The following is a 21,731-nucleotide window of genomic DNA, read 5'->3' as shown; positions in this document are numbered from 1 at the left end:
AACATTTGCAGCTGACAGAGCTGTAGCCCACTGGCAGACACCTACCTCACCCCACTGAGGAATGTGTCTCTCTCTTCTCCTCAGGCTCACAGCCCAGAGTCCCTGCAGATTTATTATTTATTGTGTGGGTATTATTATTATATTTATTACTAATTGTGAGAAGCAACTGATCTTCCAGCTAAAATGCAGTGGGTACCCCAGGGTGGTCCCTGGTGATTTTCAGGCAGCCCATATACCCTTTCCATTACCATCTGACACTGAAAAAAATGCGCTGCAGAAGTTGCCTTCCACTAACCATCAGCAAGGCCCTCCTCCCCCTTTCCCTCCCTCCTCAATCCCTTGCCAGCCCCTTGTCCCCTTAACACCCTCCCGCTCCCCAAGGAGCAGCTGCGATGGATGCCTCGTTTCCAACAGGCACACGGCCCCACCGGGGAAGGGGCTGCGTGCCAGGAGCCTGCGCCGCCACTGCTGCTGCTGCTGCTGCTGCCGCCTCGCCTCCAGCCAGCTGACCCGCTGTACACGGTTGTCTCTCTTGTTGTCCCTACAGGAAGACCATAAGGGTTAAGATAGTAGATGAGGAGGAATACGAAAGGCAGGAGAATTTCTTCATTGCCCTTGGTGAACCGAAATGGATGGAACGAGGAATATCAGGTGTGAGATCCTTTATGAAAAAAAATGAAAAAAGAAAAAAAAATCAGAATCAAGTCTCCAAACCCCAAATCCAGAAAATATAACCTTCTTTCTCCTCCTTACCCTCCCTCCTTTTCTCCTCCTCCTGTAAAGGGATCAACTTTTACTCTTTGCACTCCTTTATTCTTGTTCTGACCCTGTTTCAGTGTCATCTCTGCCTTTTAGAGCCCAGCTTATTTCTGATTCTCCTTTTGTGCAATGCTTGAGCCTTGGAGGCTGTATTATTTTGATTCAGTTTCCTTGTCTTGATCTGCTTTTTTGTTCTGAGCACACCTTTGCTGTTCTCCCTGCTCCTGCTCCTTTGCCAGGACCTTGGGGAATGTGAAAGGCAAGAGAAGGGGGTAATGCATGGCTGCCCCTTCAGCTCCTCCTGTACTCCCCCCTGTCCTTCCCTCTGTTGTTGCCTTCAGTGGCGTTGCCTTGGTACTCTTGGGTCCCTATGAGGTGCAGTGAAAAGCCCATAGGAGAAGAGGGGTGGTGTGAGGTAGCTTGTTTTGCTCTTTTTTTATTAAATTGTTCTCCATGTCTTCCATCTGAAAACCTCTTTAATGTGTCACAGACAATCACAGTCTGTCATGCAGAGGGTGTGAAGCTCTGCTGAGGTCCTACTTCATCAGCAGTGAGACCCAGGATCTCCCAGCAGACCAGGATCATAGTGGGAATGAATGCAGACTTAGATTGTGCCTTGCCTACATGTATCTTTGTCCTTGTCTTATATGTGTTTGACCTCTTTCTCATTGAGTCTTGCCGCTGGCTTCACTGGCTTTGGGGTGGCCCGGGAGGGCCAAGATTTAAACAGGCACTTTACAAAAGGGAATTCAAAACCACCTTTGGGTTTCTGTTACAGAGTAAAGTCAGATGTGTGTGCCCATGGGCTTATTTCTGCTCCTATGTGATGCTGCAGGTGATGGGACACCTGACAGTTGTCTGTGCATCACACAGCTTTCCCTTGCTGAAGCGTCTTCTGTCTCTTATCTTGCCAGCACAGCAGCTGCCCTCTGGCCAGTCCAAGCTCCCATGCACAGCTCTGTAGGATATTCAGGATAGACACAGGCTGCAGTTGCGTGTCAGTATCATATCGCGTCCGTGCATTTGTGAAATGTAAAGCCATAGTTTAATGCTGTCAGATCGCCTCCTGCAGCCCATAGGCAGTGAGGGACATCAGGTTTCACTCTGTTGAGCATGGGCCCTTAGGTTTCAACAAAGTCCAGCTGTCCTTGAGCAGAAGCAGTGACTAACCTGCTGTGTCCTATGGGAGTGTGTCCCAGCAGTCAACTGCCCTCCACAGTAAAGATGTGAGCATGGGTTCTAGGTAGAAGTTGTCTGGCCTCAGCTTGTAGGCAGTAGTAATTTTTCTACTTTTCTCCATCAGATGAAAGAACTATATAGCTCACCACTGCTTCTGTGTAGGTATCTGCTCACTACACTCATAGTACACTCAGATTTCTTCTTGGGTGTTTGAAGAGATTAAGCCCTATCAATCTGTGTAAGCGAAGTGTTCAGTCCTGGATCAAAGTCTTCAGTCCTAGAACCACACTGGGCTCTCCTCTCCACATGTGCCCCTTCCCATTCATGGGTCTCCCACCTCCATCTCAGCAGGTACAGGAGGAAAATCACAGGCCTCTGGCTCTCTCCCGCTTGTGCACTTGGCAGCTTGGAGCATCACTGAATTTTCTGCTCAGCTGTCTGCTCTCTGTGAGTCCTGCATCCTTTTCTAAACAGTCAGCTTCAGGATACAGAGTAAGGATTGGGCTGGTCTTTTTGAAGTCCTGCATTTCTTTTTCCCATATAGGTCATGTTGCATCTGTCTGAATAAAAATGAGTATTTGAAAAAATTCCAAATGGCCCCTAAGGTGGTTCAGTTGTAAAATGTCCTCATTACTATTAGGACTACGAAGGCAGTTTGCTGTATCGTATGTGTCTCATTTACACCATCATCAGCTGGAGTCAGTGGCACTGGCTGGTTTGCAACAGGCAGAGAGCAGAGCTGGACTAACTGATCTGCATCACAGAGCCTGTAGGCCAGGAGGTGCAGGTGCGCCCTTGGACAGATCCTCTTTGTCTAGATAAAGTAAAGGACTATGCCAAGGAGGAGATGCAGAGCCCTGGTTGGCCTTGTTAGAGAAAAGTGAGCGCCCCGTGGTTTTAAAGTATAAGAGGAGGGAGAATAAATTGCATTTGTAAATGTTGCTGGCACAAGGTGGCACAGTCACTGCATTAAATCCAGGGCATCTGGAAAGATCCCCAGCTCCTTAGCACTGCATCTCCAATGAGCATACCTTGTGCCTAGAACGAAGAATAAGGAGCTACATGAGGCTTTCCCATACAGAGCATCATAAGCAATCAACAGCAGATGCTGTGGCCAGCAGCTTCATGGAATGCATGCATGAACAGCCAGCTCCCGGCAGAGAGGAGGCAGCCTGGGATGTGCACAGGCTTGCACGTGCTCAGGCACCATGTGACATGCCATACAGCACTGGGAAGGGATGCTCATGCTGACTCCTGCACATGTGTTCCTGCCAGCATTGTGCCATTGCAGGGGCAGAGTTTGGATGGTTTATTTATTGCAAAGTACACGCACAGCTGATCCAGCTCCATGGGCTGCGATGGTAGCACAGTCACCGCAGTGCAAACAGGTCCCCACAGCGCTGCACAGGTGCTGCCATTGCTCCATACCCACAGATGGGGGGAAAATCCCACACCGCAGTCGCCTAGCTGGGACTTCACTTGGTTTTGTTGCGGTGTTGAATGTGCCCCCAACACAACTTGCATGGCAAAGCACAGCACTTGCCTCTCCTGGGAGGTCCAGCCTGGAGCAGAGTTTGGATGGTTTATCTTGGGATGCAGAACTTGGTTCGGAGCCTCGTGCTATTCAGAACCGGTGTGCTGTCTCTGAGGGTATCCACATGGCTGCTGGCTGCGCTGGTTTCTGATATCAGTGGTTTCTGATAGACATGCAGTGGAGGAGGATGGCAGTTGGGAGCAGGGCTTGCTACCATACAGTTGATTTGCATTACTGTCTGTGCTGTCCCATATACCTGCCGATACAAATCAATCACCTCCAGTCAAGGGAACTTCTCCTTGGCCCCGATCACAGCTGTGTGGCAGAGGGGTCTCCAGGAAGGTCTCTGTAAGGGCCAGAACTCAGCGTGAAATTCATCCTATTGCTTTTGTTGTTTGCACCTGCTAGCACCTTACTGGAGGAGAAACATCTCTACTCAGAAATATATCTGTGGTAATCCAAACACAAGTTGGTCAGGGCTTGAGGAATGCACAAAAGCCCCTGAAAGTCTTTTAACTGAAACATTTTGCGTCATCTGCAGGTGCTGCTCCTTACTGTTCACCCACAGTTATATCAGTGCTGTGCTGCTTTGAGCCTTGGGATGCTCAGTTGTTAACCTTTGTCATAAGGAGAGCTGACCACCCACTCCTGTTATTTAAATTCTACATCTACAATACAAAACTTTGTCTTGCAGCTCATCTGTTCTTTTTCACCAGTCATTTTCAGCAACTGGAGTTTTTCAAAGCCTTTCTGATCTTCCATACAAATCTCATCAAGTGGTTTTACTATAGCAGCTCTTTTTGTTGATGTGCTCCAATATTTCAGATTGATGAGAATAGATCTGAGATGGGTACCTTGCCAGCCTGGCCTGTGATGAAGACCGATACTGACTTGGTAGTGGCATATCAGGTGCACAGAGCACTGGCAAAGATGGTGCTGGCCGCAAGCTTGTTATATCTAAGTGAAGGATTAAAAAGAAATCAAAACAGAGACTCATCCTTTGCTTGGCAAAGATGGTAGATCTTGCTTTTCTCTGTTCTCCTGGACATCTCCCAGGTTTCCTGACTTTTTTTGTCCTCTCCATTTCTAAGAAATTAATCTCTGAATCCTTCTTTTCTCACCTTTCCTCTCTGTGTACAGTCATGTAAACTGAATCTCTGCCTACAGAGTGCTGTAGGGCTTTGAAACCTCCCAGAACCCCAAACCACATTTCTGGCCATCCTTTTTTCAGCACCTTTTTTAAGGGTTGCTGCAATGAAACAAGTCTCTTCTTTTAAGACAAGATGCTGTCTGTTGGTTTGACTCTTACTCTCATGGCAACTCTGCTATCATGCCAGCTCATACCTCAGAACGAGGATTTTGCTGCTGTCCCAGCAGGATTTTTGGAGTAATACTTTCTTCACACATCAGTTTTCACCCTTTATCCACAGTCCTGGATTACAGGAGAAAAACTTGCTTTGTTTTCCCTTGATCAAGTTGCTCTTCTAGTTAAATTGTGGTTAACCTTAGTGTTGATGAAGACCAAATGGCAAGTGAGGCTACTTTGGAAGATTTCACTTGATTCCTGATAATGATGAAAGTAGTATTTGGAAAATTATGTTACACAAGAGTAATTGGATGTCTGCTCGTGAGAATTCAGCTCATGGCACAGCGGTGGATGATTCAACCCCAGGGCTGATGCTTGAAGGCCGAGTTTTGAGGGTTGTGATTTGTAAAAGGGACCAACATCCTTCATGCAAAGATTTTTTTCAGGAAGCATGTCTCCCACAGGATGCGAAATGGGAGTGCAGATGGCTGGCAAACACTACTAAATAGCTTGTTGGCATGACCTGGCCTAGGAAGATTTCATCTGAAGTCCTCTCAGCCCTCTCAGCACAGAGTCAACTGGTGCAGACAAGTCTCATAGCTCATCTCCTTTTAATCAAGTGTCAGCACCCCTGATGGGAAAGCATTTTGCCCCAGAGGGAGGATGTGGCTGGGAGGTGCAGAGTAAGGATTAAACTGCAGAGAAGGAAGGATTCCTAGCTTGAATTGATCCAACAAGTTATCAATATCAAAATATTGATGAAATTATGTGACTTGGTACAAAGATCCATGCCTGTATAAGATAAGCTGCATCAATACATGTGCACACGTGCTGCAGTTTTCTGAAGTGTGGGCAGATGCCAAGAAAACTCCTTCTTCCATCAGCTGCTGATGGGAATAGCAAAGAAATAGATTGCTGTTACCTCATTCCCTGAAGGTTTAATAATTTGCTTGCAGCTCTGTGATTAAGCTGAATGCTGCTGATTCTCCTGATGGAGAGAAGTCTCTTGGAGTCTGCAAGGGCTTTGCTATTGACTTCAGTAGTAACAGCATTCAGTATAATGCTACAAAATCTCTGCCTTGTTTAGCCTATAAAAAACTGCATGTTTATAGCTTTTCGCAGTCTATTAGGGAAACAGTTTGCTCACCTCAGTGAGCAAATCTGGAGACAGAGCCTGTGGACAGTTACATCCAGAAGGCAGAGGATCCTTATGTCTTTGGGGAACTGAGCCCGTGGTTCACATGGTCATTGCATGGTCACCTTTGGGTGCGCAAGGGGTGCAGGCAGTGTGTTCTCCTTGCCTTTGGCTTCTTGTGACTACCCTGCTGTGTGATGGAGGGTCTCCTCAAAATCCAGCCTCCTCTCCCTCATTTCAGTTCACGCTGTAAATCCCAGGCCTTTAACAAGCATCCTCTTATCTATGCAGTATCTTCCCAGAGTCTTTGGGGATAGTGATTATAAAAGATTTGCGTTAATGAAGAATGAGTCCAGCAAAAAGCATGTAGGATGGTCAAATCTCTTTGCTAGGTAAACAGCAGAGAAAAATCTTTCACTGTTTTGAAAAAGGCTAGAATACAGATTTAGCACATCAGGTTGCTGTAAACTACAGGATTGCCTGATTGTTCATCTGCTCCCCATCCCAAGCCTGGTTCTTCTTGGTTTAAGCTCTTTGGCTTCAGTAAAGTTAAAGCAGGAGAGAATGAAATTCCTGATCTGTAACCCACACCAGCATGTGTGTCACAGCAGGGTTTGACCCCAAAGTACACCAAAAACATGCAGATGAACTGGTTTATTAGTAAATAGCTTTTTTTTTTTAACAGCTTTCTAAAATTTAAGTGTAAATTGTCTAGTTTCAGGGGTAGCAGGGGAAGCAGAGTTCATGCATGCAATTTTGAATTCACCTAGTCAGAACCAGGCCTTCAGGACAGAGAAATCCCAGTAAAGGAGGAACTGGGATCAAGAGCTGAAGGTTTTGGGTCTTCTGGGAGTCAGCATCACCTGCCTTGTCTGTGGCCAAGCATGTTTGTCTCCAGTCACACCATGGAAGGGTTAGGTAAGGGATACTTGGGACTGCTATTTTGGATTTGGCTGTGGAGCTAATTTTAGCAGTTCCCTGTAAGAATAGGCATGTCAAGTCTCTGAGACTACCTGAGATGCCAACAGCAGTGAGGTGGCCTGGCTTGGCCCTGCAAGAAGGATGATATGCAGAGCAGCAGTGCAGGGGGGGGAGAGGTGCCCTGGGGAGGGCTAGAGGGATGCAGCCCAGGCTGGGGGGAGTGGAGGGAGGCTTGTGGGATGAGAACAGCACAGGGGCTGTGAGTGAGGCTGGTACAGGTACAGCATCCCCAGATGGGCTGTCAGGAAACATTACAGGTCAGGGCTAAGGGCGCATTAGCAGATGCGTGTGCAGGAAGGAAGCTTTAGTCCGTGAAATCATTTTCTTGCTTGCATGCACAGCATTCACTCAGAAATATAAAGATAAAATAATCCCTTGGCTTTCTGCATGCTGTATTCTTGATGTTTCATTCATAGCTTTATAGGCTTCTTCAAATATTCATGTATCATATCATAAGTGAAAGGGAGAAAAATTGTTCTTTTGCAGGCTCAAAAGCAAATGGGGAAAAAAATAAACTCAAATCCCGGAGTACTAGAACAACAGTTTTAAAATACATGAAGAACCAATGATTTTTTTTAATAACCACAGTAGCTTAGGGGCCCAGTAATATTTCATTATATTGCATTTGAACACCAAATTGACTCATTGTACTAATGCTTGTAATTGCAAAAGGCAAATTAAATTTCTGCACATTGTGTGGAGAACCAGAAGACCATAGGATAGTAAGGAGGACACAGGGCAGCATGAACAGAGCTGCAGGGAGACTCAAGATTCATGATACAAGGGGCAGTAACATGCCCACTGGAGACTTCCAGGAAGAGCTGCATGGAAGATGAGAGGTGGTGTGGGCACAGCAAACATCCCATTGCTTCTTGTGGCTCAGTGGCACTGTGTGTGCTGCAGAACATATTCATGAATGGTGTCCCCAAAGGTTTTTGACTCTCAAAAGGAATTGACACTGAAACATGAGAGATGCTTATCAAGGAGCCTCTTCATTGCCCCTTTCACTATGCCTCTACCTGCCTGCATAGACAAGGGAGATCTCTTGGAGTGCCCACAGTATTTCCAGCTGGGGGGATAGATAGGTGGATGAAGATCTTGGCTGGGTCGATGTCTCTCTGCAGGCTGTTGGGAAAGCTGTGCCCATGTATGCTGTCCAACGGAGCAGGGAAGTGAGTGGGAGTTAGGACTCAGGATTACTTTCCCTGCCTCTGCCACAGATGCGCCATGCGACCTTTGATAAATTGCTTAGGAAATCACTTTCAAATGGCACAGATACAGTTAGGTGCATCTATATAGAAGTTCCTGCTTTTCAGAAGCCTGAACTGACAAGTTTGGGTAAATTAGCACTTTTGGACTTCAGCCCACTTCTGAGTTTGCAAAATGTTCCCTTTAGCTTCTCTTTGCTAGCTTCACCATCTGTCAAATAGGGCTGTTAATACTGAATCAGTCTTTGTACAGAGTTTTAAGCTTCTGAGACTAAAAGTGCATGATAATAAATGTTAGCAATTACAATACTGTCATCACATGTAACCAAGCCTTTGGGGATTGGTTTGTTTTCTGAAGGACAGCTAGAAGTCAAAGCTAAGGCACAGAGCTGCTGCTTGGCCCCTCTCAAAGGGGGTTTGGGTTTTTTTGCTATATAGACTCTTCTATAGCTATGCTGACACTTGGGTGTAAGCTGCCACTTTCTGTCAGTAACACCTAGAGGGATCCAGCCAGATGTTTATTTGTGACAGCTCTGGGGAGTTGGTAAATCAAGACAGGGGAGGGCCAGGAGGTAGCCCAAGTCAGTAAGGGTGCTGAGCTGTGTCTGTATGGAAAGTCAGGGTAAGGTCATCCGTTGCAAAGACCTTTGCCCTTTCTTCTGCTTTCCTCCCACATCAAATCTCGCAGGACCATGCAGTCACATTTCCTGGGAGGCAGTTGCATCCCACTACAATGATGTTGCAGTGGCCTCCACCCATGCAGCACTGTCAGGCAGACCAGCAATTTGGAGCAAAGAGAGCCAGGAGGACTCAAACCAGTGATGCTTTGTGTACCTATGCTCCTCTTGGCACCCTGACCCTCTGGGAGTCATACCTGTGGAGTGTGGGGTAGGTGTAGGTGAGCCAGGGTGTCCTGGAGGATGATGCATGGCCATGTTAACCCCTGCCCTGTTTGACACTAGAGGCCAGCACCCACTTTATCAGTGCCTCCCCCTAATGTTGCTCTTCTCAATAGGCTGTCCATCACCCCTGGCCACCTTCTCTTCTCAACAACCTACAAGTTTACTGGGGCTCCCCAGCTGTGCCTCCCATGCCTTTGGGTCACTTCGAGTTGTGTCAGACTCCAATAGCAAGCATAACTGCCTCCGTTTCCCTCTTTCTCTTTTCCTCCATGCCACACCCCACCTGCATCCCATCCCTCTGCCTTCGCTTGGGGGGAGAGGGTGACTTTGGGGAGCCAGTGCCCTGGTGCTCGCTGGTGAACACCAGCCTCCTCTCCATCTTGCTGCTGCGGTGTCTGCTCCCCAGCCTGTGCCCAACATGCAGCCCTGGTGAGCTCTCACGCTGCCTTGTACCACATCCATTGCTCACTCACAGCCTTCATCTGAAAAACAGCTTTATCCCCTTGGATATTAATTTGTTCCCTCTTTTTCTTCTCTCTCCCTGTCTTTCTCATGTTCTCTCCCCACAGCCCTGCTGCTCACCCAAGGTAAGTGCTTTTTATCCTTTCCTCTGCCTGCTCTGGCTCTGTTTTCATCCCCTTTGGTCAGATCCCCATGTTTGTGTGTTTGCTGTGTTATAGACAACCCCAGCTCATGGTGTTTGTGTCCGACAGGAACTAGTTAGGAGAAATGCATTAAGAAAATAACAGTGATTGATTGACATCTAAGAGCAGTTTCCATAGTCCAGATTTTTTCCCCATGGTTTTGGGCAAATGACCCAGCCAGAGTTGCAGAGCAGAACATACAGCTCTCGCTGGTCTGAGGCTGTGACTTGATCCTCTTTTTGGGCAGCTCTGGGGTTTGGGTTGTGCTGATGCACTGGGGAGCATGGGACTTTTCTGCAGGATGGTGATCCTGGGGTGGGTGAGGGTGCACGGTCTGTGCAGGTGTCCCCTTCCCGTGGAGGATCACACCATGCATCACCCCTCAGTGCCTGCAGCTGTGTGCTCTCCACATTCCATCCAGGGACATCCCAGGGGGGCACCAGTGCCAGGGCAGCACTACCAGGACATGATAAGCACCAGCACCATTTCTCTCCTCACCCTCAGCTTTGTCTCTCCTGTTCATCTCCTCTCTCTGTGTCAAGATTTTATGTGTATTAATATTGAGCCTCTCTTCTTTGCCCAAAATCCCCATTTCGCTGCTCTCTCTTTACCCCACTGCAGTGCAATGTACACTTCCTGTATTTTTGTTATTCCTTCAATTCCAGGTATGATTATTGTTGAATTTGCACTAAAGAAACATTTGTCAAAAGATAAGGGAAGGCATACAGGGTGCAGAGAGGAGCTCAAATCTGACAGGTTTGTGAGCAGAGCTGAAAACCAAAGCATTCATCATGCCTGAGCTGTGCTGCAAATCAAAGGAGCAGCAGCTGCCATGCAAGCTTCAGTCTCTGCTCCTTTTCGGAGGATGCCAAATCTGCTGTGCAGGGAATGTCCTGAGCCCACTGGATATTGGACTAATTAGAAAATTGCTAGTGGCAGGCAGAAATCCCCAGTTCCACAAATATCAGCTTAAAGTGTTTATGGAAAACTCCTTGGAATGGTTTGGACAGTTTCCTTTGTTACCTCTTTAGGTCTGGGAGGACTGGAAATAAGTTGAGCACAGCCTCCTTCGCTGTAATTTCATTGCTTTAATTCAGTAGCTGCCTAATTCAATCAGAACCCCTGGAACCAAATAATTTCTATTAAAATAACATAACTTTCCTCCCTCTGTTGTGATCCAGCCTGATTGCTTTTGGCAGCTGTTCCTGGAGAACTTGGTCACCAGCTATGGAAAGTTACTTTTCAGTTAATAAGGAAAAGCCTTCTCTCTGTGTGGTAGGCAGCATCCCTGGGGTGCCCCCCTAGCTGAACTGCCTCAGGGTGCCTCTGTGCATATGACATGTGCTTGGCCCACGGTTTGGGCTCACAGTGGTCAGCCCCCACACGTGTGCTTCAAGCTAGCAGCCGGCCAGAGACTAGGCATGTGCTGGAGTGTCACTCAGCAGCAATCACAGCTAATCAGCAGGGAGAGAAGTGACGTCCTCATTTAGTTCGTGTCATGTTAGATTTAGGTTACACAGGCATGCAGGAATCTTTGTTTAAAAAATATGCATAATTGAACATTTCAGTGGAATCTGTCGGTCCTACTCCTCATCCCCACCCTCCCAGAGCAGGTCAAGCAGCTCTTCCCAGGCCGCACCCCTGTCCTGGGGCAGTCACCCTGAGACTGCTGGGTGTCTTGGCTCTCCTCTGCAGCTCTGGGGTGTTCCATCTCCCATTGCACCTCTTTGGCAACCTCCACAGGGACAGCAGTGGCACAGCCCCCTCTCACAGCACTGACCTCATCTCTTTGCAGAAGCCATGGATGCCCCAATGGATGAGCCCAAGTGACAATGCCTCTCTTGTCCCAGGAGCCCTTAACTGGGGGGAAATGAGAGATCCTGGCTTTGCCCCCCCTGGCCTTGCAGAGCCCTTCCAGGGAAAGCAGGGCTGTGCATTTTACACAAGGCAAAATAACTGGGTAGGGCACAGGTTCAGTTCATCATTTGTTTCTTCCAAATGGCTTTTCCAAGCCAGACTTGAAAGGCTATGCAAAGCTTTGAAAAGCCTTGCTTGGCCATGTGTCCAGTGCCAGCTGTTCAGGCTGCAGAGGACCAGACTAGTATGGAGCGATTGTGGAGTAACTTGAGAGTCAAACCTGGGGTTTTGGTCTTTAATTTCTCTGATGTGTAACCTTCTGTTTTGACACTGCCAATGATCTCTCTGTATACTCTTTATATAGGGAACTATTCGATACCAAAGTGCATAGCGACTCCAGTTGACCTCAGCACTGCCAGCAGTGGACAAGCTGCTCTGATGGTCTTTTCAGCCTTTGCGAAAGTCACTGAAAGCCTGAGCAGAACCTTTGCTTGAAAGTTCATGGGCTCAGGAGATCCAGATCTTTAAAGGGATAAGGAATTATCCAAATGCTAGATACTTAATTTCTACGTATTCACCCGGATCAAAGAAAATGTTATAAAATATGTTTCTTTATTTAGGCACTAAAACTCCTGGACCCACTTTGCAGTGGGAAAGACTGGGGAACAGAGACACCTGTTGTCTGGCCTGTTGGGGATGGTCATGTCAGCAGCAACCTCAAGGCAGAGCCAGGAGTGGAGTAATGCTCAGTTCCCAGCCCTGTGCCTTAGCCTCCTTCTCATGAATGTGCAGCATTTCCCAGTTAGCATTAAAGAATGCAGGGGCATGTATACGGGACGTATCGTGTCTCAAAAATAGCTTTCAGGGCTAAGTAAGCAGATTCCTCACATTTTAGAAAGCAGATCAGGCTGCCGGTGCTAGTGTGTGTGCATGGGCTTCAGTAAAGGGCATATCCATATGCTAATCTCCAAAGCCACAGTGTCTTTTAGCCAGCGGTCTTCCCCACTTGTGACTGACAGCTTGACAGTGCTCTGGAGAGAGGAACTCATTCATGCTCACTATTTACTTTGTTTAGCCAGGATTATATTTTATTAAGCCACAAGAACAAAACCCACATTTTAATTGTTGTTTTAATTTCTTCCTAGCAGCATAGTCCCTCGAAGGGATGACCTTCATGCAGATACAGGCCCAGAAATGGATGGAGACATGTGAAAGGCCATTCATAGCAATCTTTCATGAATATGTTGCTGGTTTTAATCCAATTTATTTGGCAAGTGACAGGAAATACAAAATGGTCCATGGCTGTTTGTTAGTCTTGCAGCATTGCCTAGGTGATGAGTATCTACTTCTCTGATGGTGTTACAGGGCCTTCCCATTGCCTGTTTCAGCTCAAAAGATGTAGTGGCCAGATTACCCCATGGAAACGGGCTGTATCTAACTTTGATTTATGATGCATCCAGGAGGCCACAGGCATTGTCCAGTTCCCATTTGGTCCCCCCCAGTCTGAAGGAGGTTGAGTGGGCAGGCACCCATGTAGTACTCTCCAGGAGCAATGCATGATGTGGGAACACTGCTCAGTGCTCTCCTTTCCCCAGAATAAATACAAAGCAGAGGGAATCTGTTCGCAGTATTTTGAATCCAAGAAAATGGCCATCATGGGCAGGTCTGAGAGCACTTTGCAGGTCACTGCAGCTCAAGTCCTGGGATGGCCCTGCAGGCATAAGTTCTGAGAGACAAACATGGGGTGAGAGCTGGGGAGCAAATGTAATCAGGAACTGCTGAGTCCCCTTGTCTGTCATAGCTTTAAGGGTCTGAACAAGGCAGAATAAGTGAGAACATGGAGTAGTTTGACCAAAACCTTCTTGCTTCCTGCAGGATCCAGTGCCTAGTGGGTGTCATCTGTGGCCATTGCTGCAGTCTGAGCAAAAGAAGACTTCATCCTCATTCTTCCCACCCACCTTTTGGTCTTACCAGACCTGTTGTCTCCCCTGCTTGTAGCATCTCCTCTCTAATCCATAAGCTCTATGGCACAAGGAATGGAGTACCTTGGTGCAGCACCTGGCACAGCAGCCCCAATTTGTCTAGCCTCTGCAGCCTGTGTGTACTCCTGCAGCCCAGAGAGGTTCCTAACACCTGATGCTAGCACACACCTATGTGCCAGGGCAGGCAGAATTTAGGGTGCCACTCTCTGTCCACCTTCCCCTTCCCAGGGAGGAGCTGGCGACAGCCCAGGAGGTCCTGGCAAGCTCCTGTTCTTGCTAGGCACAGCCAGACCTTATCAGGCTTAATTGGGGTTGACAGCAGGGAGTCCAGGGTACAATCCACATTGAAAAGTAGGTACTGATGCTGATACAAATAGAAATCAGGCTAGTTAATAATTAAGCTGCAGCTTGGCAGCATTCACCTTGACAGACTTGACCTTCCAAATTAAAAAATCTGTCTCCCAACACACACACACACACACACACACACACACAAACACACACCCCTTGTGTTTTATTTATCACAGCCCTTGACAGTCTTCTTCACAGGCTGCTGCACCCGGGTGATGTGTGGCAACCCTCACAGATGCCATCTCTGTGCTTCATGGAGGAGCCCTCCAAGACCCCAGCCCTACACCTGGTCCCTTGGGAGGTGGAGGCCTGTGGCTCCACAGGCAGGCTGGTGCACCCTGCTGCTGGCTGAAGTCCTTCCCTGAAAGGCAGGAGTATTGGGATTGTGGTCTCCCACTGAGCTGTTGGAAGAGTTTACTCCCTCTCAGCTGCTGGGTCTGTACACACAGGGCTGAACTCAGATCTCAGTATTCTGTCAGAACAGGCAGACCCAGCAGGCATGGAGCAGGTTCGGGTTGGGGTCTGGTGTTTTGCAGAGGTTAACACTGATTCCTGCCACAGGGTGCTCAGGTGTCCTAAATGGCAGGTGGGGAGAAGCGACAGAATCATGTAGGTACTTTGTATTGCTCTTTGGAGGTGCTTAGCTCTCCCCCTTAACTGTATAGCAAGTATAGGTTGGGCAAGAGACATGGCAGCTGGGCTTCTGAACTTGTCCTTCCTGACACAAATGGCACTGCCTTAATTTCAGAGGACTGTCAGCAGCAGGCTATTTGGCACCTATGGGTCAATTGCATGAGTGCATTGGGCAAGATCCAGCACAGTATCGACATGCAAGTCTTGATCTGTGTTTGTCTCCTACATTAGGATAGAGGCTCAATGAAAACACAATGGCAGCTTAAATGTTTTCAGATGTACCTTTGAAGTTTGTTAGGTTTCTGTGCTTTGCTTTTCTGTTGCACATTCACAAATGTGACTGCATTTTAATGAGGCGTGAAGGAATTGCCTCCTTTCTTCCTTATCCACATCTTCGTCTATTAACATTTCTGTGAGGTACCCATTTGGATGTGCTGCCTGTGTCTTTTCTCCTGTGGTTTGCTTGCAGCTGACATTGAAAGACTTAGATTGGCAGTCATATTCAATCAGCTGTCCCCACAGGACACCCTTGACATGCCTTCTTGGGTGCCCGTGTTTCTTCTCTCTGCACCCCAGTTCACTGTACGCAGAGCAGAGGAGCTGCATGGTGACAGCAAGGCCTCCATTATTCATGTTGTCAGTAGGCTGAAGGTCTCCACTGCTGGTCAGCTTGTCTCTTCACTACCTACGGCATGAAGGTGCCTCTGCTTAGTCTGCTGGCAAGGTGGCCTCTGGAATAGCAGGACTCCCAGTGCCCCCCAGTACTGTGGTAAGCACCAGCACCTTTATTTAGTGGAGTGTCTGGTCCCACACTCATGCTAGTGTCCAACCTCTAGGCTGACAGAGCGATCTGTCCACCCTTGGATGTAGTTGTGTCACTTGATTTACTCTAAGAGATGCCTGGCAAGTAGGTGGTCCCCAGATGGCTTGCAGAGGCAACAAAGTCTCCTGCTAGCAGGTGCAAGGTCCTGTGGACACAGGCATTCCCAAGCAGCCTGCCCAACAGCCTTGGACCTGGCACACAGTGAGAAGAGACGCAGGACGACATCCTCCTCAGGGAGGGCTTCAGATCTCGCACTGTCCTTACTGGTGCAAGTATATAAACCAGCATGAGCAAGACTCCAGGTTCTGGGATGAAGCTGTGTTGGGATACCACTTCCTATGGAGAGGAGAAAGCTCTCTGCACAGTGTGTGCTTACAGACCTGCCTGCAGCTAAGCCTTGCCTAGATGGATAATATTTGCATGAGGCACTGTGCTGTCTTAGCATGCCAAAGGCTTTTGTCAAATCAGTTAAAGTGGGACTGAGGTTTCGTTGCATCATTTCTCCTGGAGTTGTTAGGCTGAGGAAATTCTGCCTGATATTCCCTATTTTCAGAGCATCTCCTCAGATTCCAGACATTTGCTTTCTGTGCTCTGCAACTGCAGCCAGTGGGTGGGAGCCCAAGGGACTGTGCTGCCAACTGCGACCACAGCTTTTCAGATGTTGTTACTTCCCAGGGAAGGTTGTAGTGAGTCAGACTGTCACCAATCTGGGCTTTGCAACCCTGCTGGGGTGGCTGTAGTGCTTTTGCTCATCTCAGTACTGTCAGCAGACGTCAGCATGTGCTCAGCTCATCTGCCAAGCTGGGCTTTGCAGAGCTGAGGGTGCCTCTTCCCTTGAGCTTCAGGTTATGGGGAGCTCAGACAGAAGCCAAGCCACCTATGTGCTGTGGCAACTGATGTGTGAGCACCTGCATTTTTGTCAGTGGATACAGCTTGTCATCTTCATACGCTTCCAGGTAGAGGCAGAGACTAGACTGTCTTATTCTGTGTCTTGGAAAAAGAGATGTAGATTGCATCTGACTCTCTGTTCCAGTGAATATAAGTATCTTGAATCTCATTCTTGATAATCATCAGTTCATGCCTCCAAGTATAGCATAAGACAGAACATTTTCATAGAATCAAGGCTGGAAAAGGCCTCCAAGATCTAGTCCAGCCTTTGACTGAATACCACCATGCCAGCGAAACCATAGCACTGTGCCACATCCAGTCATTTCTTGAACACTGCCAGGGTTGGTGACTCCACCACCTCCCTGGGCAGCCCATTCCAATGCGTAACCATCCTTACAGTGAAAAAATTCTGCCACACTTCTCCACCTCAGCTACCTCCTCTGCTCTGTGTTCACTTGGTCTTTGCTTGCAGTTGCCCCCCCATCTCCCAGCATCCTGCATTGCCCATCTTCTTCTCCAGGTGCTGTGCTTTCCAGTCTCTGGTTTTTTTGTAAACTTACGGGGATTCCCAAATCCAGGCTGTGCTGTCTTTGAGCTGTGCAGTGATGGTTTTGATGTACGTCATTGATTTCAAATGATGGATGCAGCTGTTTTTGCTTCTGTGATGGGTTATAATAATGTCACCTGCCACAAGAGTTATTATGTTTTATAAACTCTGCAGGTCTTGCAAGGCTTACAGTCTTTGCAATCAATCTAGCTGGGCAGATGAAGAGAGAAGTCAGAGTTTATAAATAGATTTCACTGGGATCTTATAATTTCTGTGTGATTTTTGGTGTGAAGTATGAGATCTGCTGGAGTCCATATGGGATTAATGACATCTGAGGCATTACCTCTGCATTTGTAAGCTCTACAGGAGTCCTTGGGTAACATAGGACCCACTGCTTAGCCAGAACAAGATGCTCTGCCTTTGTGATATGTCCTTCCAGGTTCTGCAGAGCTCCAGCTCCAGCTCCCAGGCCCAGCTGGGCCATGTGTTTCAGCTCATACAGCCTGACTGCCCAGGCACAGGAAAGCCAGGAGAAACCCGGTTTTTTTCTTGTGATGTCAAATCTTTACAGAGAGCCCATCAGCATGTGCCTGCACTTGGGTGTGTGGGTGAAAGAGGAGACTTGGGTCAGGAATAGGGACACTGCCATGGCACCCTTTCTGCTGGTTGGGATTCATAACCAGAACCTCCCCAGGCACCTCTCTAGGTCAGCTGGGGCATCAGCAAGGTGACCCTAACACAGGGTCATCTCAGCATGCTGCTGACCCAGGGTCCTGGTTCAGTTTCCTCCAGCAGTAACTAAACATAGAATCATAGAATGGAATATGTTGGAAGGGACCTTAAAGACCATCCGATTCCAGCCCCTCTGCCATGGGACACCTTCCCCTAGAGGAGGTTGCTCAAAGCCACACCCAACCTGACCTTGAACATTTCCAGAGATGGGGCATCCATAACTTCTCTGGACAACCTGTTCTAGTGCCTCCCCACCCTTGCAGTAATAAAGAAAAAAACTACTTGCTTCATGACTTGCTTCTTCTTGTTCATTTTTCCAATTCATGTGTGGTTCGCACGTGGTTGTGACTGTGTCTCTCTGTCTGAGCATTAGAGCAAGCAGTGAGTGGCACAGGGCACCAACAGTGACTTTCTAATCGAAGGGGAATAAAAAGATCCTGTATCTTGTTCATTCAAATCAGGGAATATGTCAGAGTGTTCAAGGTGTCTTAAAGGGTGCTGGTACCAAATGGCAGAATGAATTGGTACCTCAGTCTCCCCAAAGACATGGCTGCTGCAGGGGCGATGGGAGGGTGTGTGTCAACCAAGTGCCCCAATGCACACATTCAAGGGGGGGGTTAATAAATATGTTCTTGGTGACTAACTGATACTCAGAAATCTTGGTCTTTTGTTTCTCTGGTCCAACACCCTGCCACTGCCCCCCAGATTGCTGTGTGAGCTTAGAAAGCTGTGAGAGGGCTGCAGAAGCCCATGGTCAGGCCTTGCACACAAGCCCCTGTGGTGCCCTGGAGCTCCAGAGCTGCTGCCCACAGCTTGGTGTTGACCTTGCTTTCACAGAGGTGGCTGAGAGGAAGCTCACAGTTGAAGAGGAGGAAGCCAAGAGGATTGCAGAGATGGGCAAACCAATACTCGGCGAGCATCCCAAACTAGAAGTCATCATTGAGGAGTCCTTTGAATTCAAGGTCAGTAGGGGTCTTAGGGGTCCTCCAAGAGGGGAAAGCCATGTGGCACTGCTGAGCAGCTATGGAGAGCAGGACTGAGGAGAAAGCATGTGCAGAGAAAGGGGTGGTGGAAAAGAAGTACGTAATGCAGTAAAGGATGGGGGGAGTCTACAAGAAATGTCAGAAGTAGCAGCTGCTGGTAAGCAGGAGTGAAGGGAGAAAGGCAAGAGAGCCTTGCTGGAAGCAGAAGAAGACAGTGGGCAGGAGAGGGCAGGAGCAAAGCTGTCTCTGGTGAAGCAGGGATGAGGGAAGAAGGAGCTTCATCAAGATTAAGGGGTGGCAAACAAGCCTGGCTCTGGTAAATTTTGGGTCAGCTGGTCCAGGGAGAAGGTGGGCTCAACTTCTGTCATGGCCTCATCTGGCTGGTAGGAGAGTGCTTGTGGCAGTTTCATGGTTTGGAAAGGGTCTATGAGACTGCAGTGCACTGCAAAGATCATCCTTGCTCACTAGCAGCTGGTTTAAATGCCATGCATCTTTATTCCCACAACAGAACACTGTGGACAAGCTGATTAAGAAGACAAACCTGGCTTTGGTGGTAGGGACACATTCCTGGAGGGACCAGTTCCTGGAAGCCATTACCGTCAGTGCAGGTGAGGGGAATGTCAGAAAACCCACACCAGCATCCACAGGGATGAGATCTGTCTGGGCTCAGGAGACAGCATCTCCCTGGTCAGTGATGGTTTAACCCCAGCCAGCAACCAAGCCCCATGCAGCTGCTCATTTACTTCCCCACCAGTGGGATGGGGGAGAGAATTGGAAGGGTGAAAACTAGAAAAACTCATGGGTTGAGATAAAGACAGTTTAATATGGAAAGCAAAAGCCACACACACAGGCCAAGCAAAAGAAGGAATTAATTCACTGCTTCCCATGGACAGGAGGTGTTCAGCCATCTCCAGGAGAGCAGGGCCCTATCACACATAACAGTTATTTGGGAAGACAAACGCCGTCACTCCAAACCTCACCCCCTTCCTCCTCCTTCCTCCTATATGGAAAGCAAAAGCCACACACACAGGCCAAGCAAAAGAAGGAATTAATTCACTGCTTCCCATGGACAGGAGGTGTTCAGCCATCTCCAGGAGAGCAGGGCCCTATCACACATAACAGTTATTTGGGAAGACAAACGCCGTCACTCCAAACCTCACCCCCTTCCTCCTCCTTCCTCCTACTTTATACACTGAGCATAATGTCATATGATATGGAATATCCCTTTGTTTGGGTCACCTCACCTGTCCCAGCTGTGTCTCCTCCCAACCTCCTCAACTTCCTTGCCAGTGTGGCAGTACAGAAAGCAGCAAAGGCCTTGGCTCTGTGTCAGCACTTCTCAGCAATAACAAAGACATATCTGTGTTATCAGCCCTGTGTTCTGCACAAATCCAAAACATACCCCCATAGTGGCCACTGTGAAGAAAGTTAACTCTACTCCAGCCCAAACCAGCACACTCAGCTGTTTGCATATGTGGTGACCATCAGCAAAGCCAGTCCAAAGAGCTCTTCTGTGAGATTTTGCAGATACATTACCCAGGACCCCAGGAGTTCCATCTTTGGTACAGAGCCATTCAGGAGACCAGTTTTCAAAGACTTTGTATCAGCTGGCAGTTCTCCTGCTGCTTCAGTGGTCTAATGAGTAGTGTACAGGCAGCAAAATCCCATCCTGAGTGGGGTCCTGGCTTCTGGTATGCCGAGTGCAGGTAGCTCCTGCTGCTGGAAGATGTCTTGTCTGCCATGGTAGGTAGGGTTTCTGGAAGTAGGGAGGGTTACCACATGCAGACAGGAGATGTTGCCCCATGAGGCAGCAGCTGGTGGAGGGAAAGGCTCAGCAACCTACCAGCTGTTGTCTGGGGAGAGAGCTCACCGCTTTCTGAGCCACGTAGCTGTGGAGCAGGTATTTTAGGCATGTCTGTGCCATTAATGGCACTTGGACATCTTTCTGAACCTTTCCTTGATGGCTTGGCATCTTCCCCAAAGAGGTGTTTTCTACCCAGCTGTACTGCAGGCAGTGGACAAGCAGGCAATTGGGTGGGAGCTGTTGCCAGTGGCCACAGGGGCAGCTTCTGACATGAAAGAAGAGATTCTGGGTATTCAGCTTTCTTCTTTCTAACAATTGAAACTGCTTCTGGGGAAGCATCCTTGGAGCAGTGTTATTTCCCAGGTATGCTTCTGTACTTGTGTCTCTCTCCTTCCTTGTGCAACCTGATCTAGTGGGGAGGTGTCCCTGCCCATGGGACTAAATAATCTGTCAGGAAATAAAATAATCTGTCAGGTAAATTCTATGATTCTATGATTCTGTGATTCCCTGATCATCTGCCCTTGCTCCCTACCTGCTTTCTCTAATTTATTTCCATTGTCCTGTATCTATACAAATACCAGCAGTGCTTCCAGCCTCGGAACTGACCTGGCCCACCAAGGCTAAGTAGGAGACTCCTCCAAGGGCTTCTAGCACTTCTGCTGATACCTTCACACAGATGATCTATGATTCTATGATTCTGTGATTCCCTGATCATCTGCCCTTGCTCCCTACCTGCTTTCTCTAATTTATTTCCATTGTCCTGTATCTATACAAATACCAGCAGTGCTTCCAGCCTCGGAACTGACCTGGCCCACCAAGGCTAAGTAGGAGACTCCTCCAAGGGCTTCTAGCACTTCTGCTGATACCTTCACACAGATGAGAAATTTCTTGCTGGGTGACCAGCTGCCAGTGACCAGCCTGTGCTCTGGAGCAGGAGGATCAAGACATCTCTCTAGTTTCCCAATTCTATCACTTTTTGCGATTTTTTGGCCTAGAGCATCACTTGTCTGTGTAACTTCATCATTCTCCTCAATAGTGATCTCCACAGGTTGACTGTGTCCTATGTGACTGCCTGTGGGTGGGGACAGGGCTGTCCCTCTGTGGGTACAAAATGCTACTCTGCCACTCCCCGTCCCTGCAGGCCCTGTAGTGTCTGGGAAGCATTCCTTTTGCCAAGCCTCACCCACTACTGAGGGACCTGGTGTGCCCTGAGCCCACTGTCATGGCCAGCACCATACCACCTTGTCCCAGGAGAGCAGAATCCCTGGAGCCCTGGGGTGAAGGGGCCAAGCACGGTTTGCAGCTGACAGCTGTAACCTTGACCTGCACCAACATGAATGCTAGACCTCTCCTTCCATGTTGTTTGCAGCAGGTGATGAGGACGAGGACGAGTCTGGCGAGGAGCGCCTGCCGTCCTGCTTTGACTACGTGATGCACTTCCTGACTGTCTTCTGGAAGGTGCTGTTTGCCTGCGTGCCCCCCC

The 21,731-nt window shown here is 48.3% G+C and overlaps 1 protein-coding gene across 7 annotated transcripts in view; it reads left to right on the top strand.

The window, feature by feature from the left end:
* The window catches only part of SLC8A3 (solute carrier family 8 (sodium/calcium exchanger), member 3), a 98,807-nt gene that overhangs the window by 76,218 nt on the left and 858 nt on the right, over positions 1–21,731 (top strand). The window contains exons 2-6 of one of the 7 annotated variants that reach the window (XM_009082655.1): positions 548–651; positions 9,574–9,591; positions 18,299–18,423; positions 18,953–19,052; positions 21,621–21,731. The exon at positions 21,621–21,731 is cut by the window's right edge and continues 159 nt beyond it. In XM_009082655.1, coding sequence (XP_009080903.1) covers positions 548–651; positions 9,574–9,591; positions 18,299–18,423; positions 18,953–19,052; positions 21,621–21,731 — 458 coding nt within the window. Of the gene's footprint in view, positions 1–547; positions 654–9,573; positions 9,592–13,277; positions 13,296–18,298; positions 18,424–18,952; positions 19,053–21,617 lie in introns of all 7 variants that reach the window. The other 6 variants (XM_009082653.1, XM_009082657.1, XM_009082659.1 and 3 more) reach the window with 6 other exon arrangements.

The sequence above is a fragment of the Acanthisitta chloris genome, unplaced genomic scaffold (genome assembly GCF_000695815.1).
Source record: "Acanthisitta chloris isolate BGI_N310 unplaced genomic scaffold, ASM69581v1 scaffold23349, whole genome shotgun sequence".
Lineage (NCBI taxonomy): Eukaryota > Metazoa > Chordata > Aves > Passeriformes > Acanthisittidae > Acanthisitta > Acanthisitta chloris.
Note: the sequence above shows the minus strand (reverse complement) of the source record. Positions and strands in the feature narration are given on the sequence as shown.